Source organism: Diceros bicornis, chromosome 13 (assembly GCF_020826845.1).
Source record: "Diceros bicornis minor isolate mBicDic1 chromosome 13, mDicBic1.mat.cur, whole genome shotgun sequence".
Taxonomy (NCBI): domain Eukaryota; kingdom Metazoa; phylum Chordata; class Mammalia; order Perissodactyla; family Rhinocerotidae; genus Diceros; species Diceros bicornis.
Genome location: NC_080752.1, coordinates 44,333,758 through 44,341,025, shown reverse-complemented (window position 1 = coordinate 44,341,025; position 7,268 = coordinate 44,333,758). Strand labels below are relative to the sequence as shown.

Sequence of the window (7,268 nt, the reverse complement as noted above, 5' to 3'; positions counted from 1 at the left end):
CCCGTGATTACTGTTCATTGAGCGCTCGCCGGGTCACCCGGGGCTGCGCCCTGTGTTGCGTGCCTCGCCCCCAAAGCCGGATTTTCGCCTCTCCGCATCTTGCAAGGCGGATACCATTATGCCCATTTTACAGGTGAAAGCAGTGAGGCTCACAGAGGGAAAGGGCTGGGGGGTCTGGCGGAGCCGGAACTCGGGCCGCCGCCTCCGAGAAGCTGCCCGGACGGTGCTGGGCATCAGTGGGCTCTCAGGCGCCCCCCCGAGTCCTCTCCCGGGCGCCTGGACTGAGCAGCTCTGAGAGGCGGGGGAGCGCGTGCAGGCTTCGAATCCAGTCTGCACACTCAAGCTGTGGAGCTGGACAAGGGGCTCTCGGGCTCCGGGTCTCAGTTTCCCCACGGGGGAAGAGGGCGCCCTCCCAGGCCTTTGCGGACGACGTAGGCCGGGGACTCCGAGTCACCAGGCGCGCACACGGCGCTTACCTGCGACCCTCTGATCGGAGCTGCTGCCTTCCTCCGGCGGCGGGGCCTGGCCGGGCGCGGGCCGGACTGTCCCCTGGGCTCCGGGAGGGCGGGGCCGGGGCGGCGCGGGGCGGGGCCCGGGCGGGGGCGGGGCCGGGGGCCGCGATTCCGTGGAGACCGCGGCAGTGCCGCGAGCCGCGGCCAGAGGACTCGGACCGCGACCCACCCCCGCGCGGCGGCGCCAGGTGAGTAGAACCAGGGTCCCGGGGTTCGCCCCCCACTTTCCCCAACTTTTTGTTTGGCCCCTCCCTCAGGAAGGGCCCCGGGGGCCGGGAGCCCGATCCTCGCTTTCCGGGGGGCCACACACTCGGAATGTGGGCGCGGGCGGAGGCGGGAATCCGGAGTGCAGGGGACCCGGCCCCGAGCAACTTTCCGCGACCTGGGACCTTCGGACTGTGTCTCCAAGTTTCTGCCTCCCTGGGGTCCCCAGCGTCGACTCACGCCCTCCAGGGTCTAGGGGTCTCGGAGCGTGTCCCCATCCCTCTGCACGCCTCTGCCTCCCTCCCGCAGGGACGCGCAGGGGCTCAAGGGTGACCTTTCCGGAGGTGGGGCTGGGGCGCCAGCTCTGGCCTGGGGTGAGTGGTCACTTCTCCCGTTTCGGGCTGGGGTGAAGGCTCCACACGCAGAGACCAGGGGGAAACGAGCCTCACTTCCTCCCAGGACGCTCCGGTGGCTGTGCCGAGAAGTGCCCAGCGTTGGGCTGGGGTCCGGAGCCCCGGCGTCGGGTCCTTGGGTGGCAGTGTGACCCCGGCAGGCCCCTCCGCCTCTTTGGGCCGCAGTTTCCGTCTGTAAAAACCAGGCTTTGAATGCGGTAGACGCTGCGGCTCTATCTAGGCCTGGGCCTTCAGCGCTCCTGTTCGAGGCAGGGATGGGGTGTCCTGCTTTAAGCTTCGGGGTGCGGATGGGAGTGAGTAGGTAGTACGGCCTCTTCCCTGGGGTCTCGGCTACGGGTTCCAGCGCCGGAGCTGTTTAGAAAGCAGACTGGGGAGTGAGGGCGCACCACTGGACAGCGAGGTCCTAGCCTCCTCTCCGGCGGCCCTGGGCGCCCGGGCGGGGGCCCCGTTTCCTCCCACACCCTCCCTTCCGTGGGGGCCACACCACGCGCAGCCCGGCTACTCGTGCCCGGGTCGGGATGTAGTCCTCAGGCTGCAGGCCGGGCCGCACCAGCAGCCGGGAGGAGCTTAAGCCGGGCGGCCCGCACCCTGGGGCGGCCTGAGGTGCAGGGGCGGTGCTGCTCCGGCCGGGACGCGGGCCACTGAGGCCTCGGGCGGAGGAGGCCGGAAAGGAGGCCAGGCGGCGGGAAAGGGGGATGATTCATCCAAAGGAGCCCGAATTGGAAACGCTGCAACCTGGGAACAGCCTTGCCCGGGCCGATGGGAGAGCCAGGAGGCGAGTTCGCCCGGCGAGGCCCTGCGCCCAGCACCGGCAGCCCCCTGCCTCCTGCCCTGACCACAGCCCTGCCGATGGGGGAGAGGGAAGCCTCTTCTGCGCCGAGTTTAAAGAAATCCTGGGCAAAGTCTGTCTCTGGTCACGGTCAGAGCGGTCTTCCCGGAGTCTAGCTCAAGTCTCTCCTGCTGCAGCTTCAGTGCTGACTGAGGAGGTCTGGAAGGAGGGGGCGGGCAGGAAGAGGCTGGAAGCTGTGACACCCCCTCCTTCCTACGCTGCGGTAGGTAAAGCGCAGTAGGGGGGAGGTGGGGCCCGCGAGCGACCCCAGCGGACCCGGGCGGTCTGCGCACCCCCTCCTGTTTTTACTACGGTGCAGCCACGTGCGGGGGTGAGGTCGAGCCCGGGCGGCACTTACCCTGGAGACGCCGTTGCCGGGCGCCCCCACACCTCCCGAGGCTCGGGATCCGCGGGCTGGCGAAGAGGGCGCAGGCGGCCGGAGCCCCGCAGCCGAGGATGCGCCAGGGAGCAGCCCGCGCCCCCTCCCTCCGCTCCGCCCGCGGGCCCAGCCAACTCGGGCTTCTGCCGCGCGTCCCTGGCTCGGAGCTCCGCTGCGGAAAACCCGAGCGGGGGCGGCTCCCCGCCTCGCCGCCCGGGAAAATCCGGGGGTGGCCGCCAGGGATCTCCAAGCGTCCTGGGCGAGGCAGCACGATCTTCCCTCCGGGATTTGGGCCCCCAACCTGGCTCTCCGACCCTAGGCCCGTCGGTTCAGTCCCTGCCTCCCATCTTCTCTCCGCAGAGCGCTCAGACGACGGCGAGATGACGGCCGGGAGCCCCGGAGACTGCGGGGAGGTGCGGAGGAGCCCCGAGGGCCGCGTCTCTCGCCTGGGCCGCCGCCTGGGCCGCCGCCGGCGCCCGCGCTCCCCGCCCGAGCCTCTGCGGGTGCGGGCGCGGCTGCGGCTGCGCTCGCCGTCGGGGGCGTTCGCGGCGCTGGGCGCGCTCGTGGTGCTGGTGGGCATGGGCATCGCGGTGGCCGGCTACTGGCCGCATCGCGCCGGGGCCCCAGGTCCCCGGGCCGCCAATGCCAGCGCGCCCCCGCTGAGCGAGCTTCGGCGCGAGGGTCGCGGCGCCGGCCGGGCCCACGGCCCTCACGAGCGGCTGCGGCTCCTTGGGCCGGTTGTCATGGGCGTCGGCCTGTTTGTGTTCATCTGCGCCAACACGCTGCTCTACGAGAACCGCGACTTGGAGACGCGACGGCTTCGCCAAGGGGTGCTGCGGGCTCAGGCGCTCCGGCCCCCCGACGGCCCCGGCTGGGACTGCGCTCTCCTCCCCAGCCCCGGCCCCAGGACTCCCCGAGCCATAGGCTGCGCAGAGCCAGAAGGTTGGGACCTGTCCCCGCGTCGGGGTACCTCACCCGTCCCGTCAGTGCGGAGCCTGCGTTCAGAGCCTGCTAATCCTCGCTTGGGGTTACCTGCCCTGCTCAGCAGTTACCCGCTGAAGGGCCCGGGGCTGCCCCCACCCTGGGGTCCACGGACCCAGACTGGCCATGTGATTATCACCGTCCAGCCCTCTGGTTCCTGCATCGAACATTCCAAGTCTCTGGATCTGGGCCTTGGGGAGCTGCTGCTTGGGGCCTCAGCAGCTCGGGACTGTGCCCACAGAAGCTGGCCACGGCTGGACCGCCTCAGTCTGGGGAGTTATGCCAAGCTGGGAAGAGGAGGGGACTTGGGGGCCCGGGTTTGAGGAGCAGGGGACAGCCTGCCGTGAGGTTGCAGCATGGACCATGGTAACAGGACCAGGAGTCCCAATGTCTAGTAGATGCTTCAGTCACATCCCAGACTGAGGACCGATGCTCTGGCCCCAGCAGCTGCTAAGGCATCCTGACTTGCATGTCGGCAGAGAACTGCCAACTGCACAAGGGTTCAATAAGCTGGAGAGAATGTCTTTTAATGTGGAGTCTGGAGACCTGCATGACTCGGCCTCAGGAATTCCTTCAGCCTCCAAAAGTGGCCTTAGCCCTGGACAGGTACCTGAGGGGGCTGGAGGCCCAGGCCAGGGTGATTGGGAGATGCACTTGGTGTATTGGCAAACCCAAAGCGGTGGGCAAGGAATCCTAAGACTTGGAAGGTAGGTTGGCATGTTTCAGGCTGGGGCAGGCTCCCTCCAAGGTGGCACTGGTGGTGGGGTTTGGGCCTCCGGGAAGATGGGCGGTGGGGTAGAGTTGAGACCCTCCACTGCCATCTGGGATGGGACTGAGCCTTTAGCTCCCACCACCTCACCCCCTTTCCTCCTTCAGCCATGCAGGGTTCATCCCACCGGGGCTACACTACTGCCTACGCCTTCCTACTGATGGTCGGGGTCCCCCAGTCAGGTCTGAGAAGCCCCCTTCTCTCCTTCGTTGTGGCCTATGCTGCAGAATCTCCCTTCAGTTGGCAAAAAGCATTTGCCAGTTCTCAGAAATCCTTTTATACAACGTTGAAGCTGCATTTGGGCTGATGTGGGTAGCTTACTTTAGAAAATGGCTTGATTTTTGGTCTCCCCCACCCTTGTTTAATTTTTCCCAAATTGCTGGTAGAGAAAGAGAACTTTAAAAGTCAATCCTCACAGATTCAGTCTGTTTTTTTAAGTTTATTGAAAAATGCAAAACAAGAAGCAAGACCAACGCATAACTAAACACTACAACCACTTCTCTTACTACCAAGGCCAGAACAGCAGACTGATTATTGCCTACTTAATCTAAGGATTTTGCCAATTTGATTCTGCTGCCATAGTTCCTATTTTGTCAAGAGATGTAAACAACTACTTGATATGATTCATAATTTTTTAAAAATTTACAAAGCTCCTTCATTTTTGTCATCAAAATAATATATTTGAGAGAGATTTGTAAAAACCACCAGCCTGGGGCTGAGATCCTGGGCAGATATTTCCCATGAGCATTCCTTGGTGTTGGTCAGGCCATAGCTCTGGCGTCACTTCCCAGGGTGACTGTTGTCCCCTCAGCTGCCCTGCAGAACACATGGTGGGGGCGGGGGAGGGGACAAAGATGCAGCCAGGCCCCGTGGGCCCTCAGCGTATAAACGCAGGCCCTGCTCGGTCGGTCGGTGGGTGGGTGGGTGGGTGGGTGGCAGAGACCTCATGTGGCTTGGAGGAAGTCTTTAATTCTCAAGTGAAATAAAAATAAAATTGCAGCAAGAGTTGTTACTGTGGTGTGTCTGAGTCACTTTAGGAAAGCTGCTGCCAAGTCTCTGACCCTGGAAATGAAACTCTCTTCCCCCCGCTTCACCATTTCCACCTGGACAGTCTGTTTTCTTCACACACGCACACACAACTGCAGGAAGAAAAAAAAATCCAAACAACTGCCAACCCCTCAAGACCTGTTATCAGAGAAGGAAGAAGGTGGACGAGGCTTGCAAGGGCACCGCTCTTGCCAGCTTGTCCAAATCATGGCTTCTCAGCATGGGAAGGACATTAGAGACCTTCTGGTCCAAGTTATAGATAAGAAAGCAGAGAGAAGTGCAGGGAGCTGGTGACAGAGCCGAGGGAAGCTGAGGCCCCCTGATTTGTGGTCCTGTGCCCTGGAAGCGGCCACACTGATCTGGCTGGCACCGTTTTCAGTGGGTCAGATTGCTACTGTGCGTGCCATGCCCTCCTCCTTTCCCACCCTCTTCACTCCACAGGCTTCAGCTGTGGAGGCCACAGTGGCTCCTCAGCAGGACAGCTGGCCATTGGAAAGCGGGCTCACGTTACATGCACGTTTGATGAGAGCCTGACCTCTAATCTCACCGCCACTGCTGGCCACACAGCCTAGGCTTGGGCACCACCCAGAAAGCCCCATCATTTCAGCCCCTTTGCGCACAGGCTGCAAGTCGTTTGCTGAGATAGGACAACCTCCTTTCCCCCAAGCCTGTCACGCATCCCGCCTGAGCTCCTCCATCCTCCCCAGAGAGAGCCGCCTGTTGGTTAGTAACAGTCTCACATAAGTACTAACAGAAAAATGCACACACTTGACATCAGTTCAAATCAACTGGGTTTGTCTAAACAAAACTCAGCCAGCAGAGACTCTGGATACGTTCGCTGGCTCCCACTGCCGGGAGCCGGGGAGCAGAGGCTTTCGACATCTGTCTTGCTCACTGCCCTTGAGCCCCTGCGCTGGCTAACTGTGACCCACTGTCTATCTCATGAAGTCTACTTCTGTCCTAGAATTAGAACTTCCAGGAAGATCTGTTTGAGAGAAGCAAACTGGAAGAATAGAGAAGCCCTACTGAATAAAAATGCCTCCAAATCTTGACCAGAAATGGTGGAATCCGGGACAGCGGTCCTCATCTTCAAAACCAAACAAACAAACAAAAAAATGAAACCCAAAACCCACCACAAAAATCAAGCCTACAGAACCTGACGGACCTCAGGTGGGGAGTGGGGATGAGCGGAGCTGGTATTGTACCCGTTGTCGTGTGGGGTTCTGTGGGGAGGATGGCCCCTAAAAGCCAATTCCCTTGCTCCAGAAAGGTGTCTCTAGGCAGGTGCTGGTCAGGAGGAGAAAGTCAAGGAACACAACCTCCTCTCTGAGTCACATTCCCTATAGTTCCAGGATTAAAGAAAGGCCCAGGGATGGTCTCCTGGAAAAACTTCTTAGCAGGATCTGACTGAGGTAAACCCCACCATTCCCCTGTGTGAAGAGCACATTCCCAGGACTAGAAAACCTTTTTAAAAACCTCGTTAACTTTCCTTGCCCAAATCACCACTAAAAATGTGCCATTAGAGCTTTTGGCCAAAAGTGCCTATTTTCCCGCGAGTTTTGGTCTCCTGAGATGGGAGGTGGGGGAGCACTTTGCAGAGCCACTGCTTCTGATGAGGTAACGGGGAGGGAGGGCAGGAAGGTGAAGGCCACCGATATGTTCAAACATTCACAGTATCAGATATATCTGAAGCAGCTTCTTGGTCTTTGATCTAAAGAAGCTCCAGAAAGAAAGAACAGGAAGGAGGAAGGAAAAACAAGACTACATTCTTAGTAGAGGTCTCTGCCTCACCAAAACCACCCTCAACAAAGGGACAGGGACATTTTCCTGGGGTCTGTGGATCAGGGCAGCCGCCCTGCCTCACATGGTAAAGTCACATCACTGGCTCTGAGCAAGGGCTGGTTTATGAAGTTCCTGCTGTCATCCAAAGGGTACAAACTAGAGGAGGAGCAGGGAGGCCTCATCAAGCTGGCTTTGGCCCCCAACACAGCTGACAGAGTCTTTTGAGGATTTCTCAAAGAATTCTGTGGACCCTGTCAGTATCTGGGTTGGAAATAAATGGGCAGAGGCTAGGCTGAAAGGTTACAAACCACCTCATAAAAACCAAAAAGTGCTTTAAAAACTGTCCACAGAG

The 7,268-nt window shown here is 60.6% G+C and overlaps 1 protein-coding gene across 3 annotated transcripts; it reads left to right on the top strand.

Annotated features, from left to right (window-relative positions):
* The first annotated feature begins 655 nt into the window (after positions 1-655).
* On the top strand, positions 656-4,918 carry TMEM200B (transmembrane protein 200B). 3 transcript variants are annotated; one of them, XM_058553467.1, is made up of 2 exons: positions 656-700; positions 2,698-4,918. In XM_058553467.1, exon 2 carries the CDS (start codon positions 2,718-2,720, stop codon positions 3,639-3,641), a length of 924 nt encoding a protein of 307 aa, XP_058409450.1. In that variant the 5' UTR covers positions 656-700; positions 2,698-2,717; the 3' UTR covers positions 3,642-4,918. The 3 variants fall into 3 exon arrangements, with proteins under 3 accessions (XP_058409450.1, XP_058409451.1, XP_058409449.1); XM_058553468.1 differs by having other exon boundaries at positions 673-2,181; XM_058553466.1 differs by having other exon boundaries at positions 673-4,918.
* Positions 4,919-7,268: the final 2,350 nt, after the last annotated feature.

What these genes read in the sequence shown, in the direction of transcription:
- TMEM200B (XM_058553466.1), top strand. Translation starts at nt 2,415, where the DNA reads ATGCGCCAGGGAGCAGCCCGCGCCCCCTCCCTCCGCTCCGCCCGCGGG.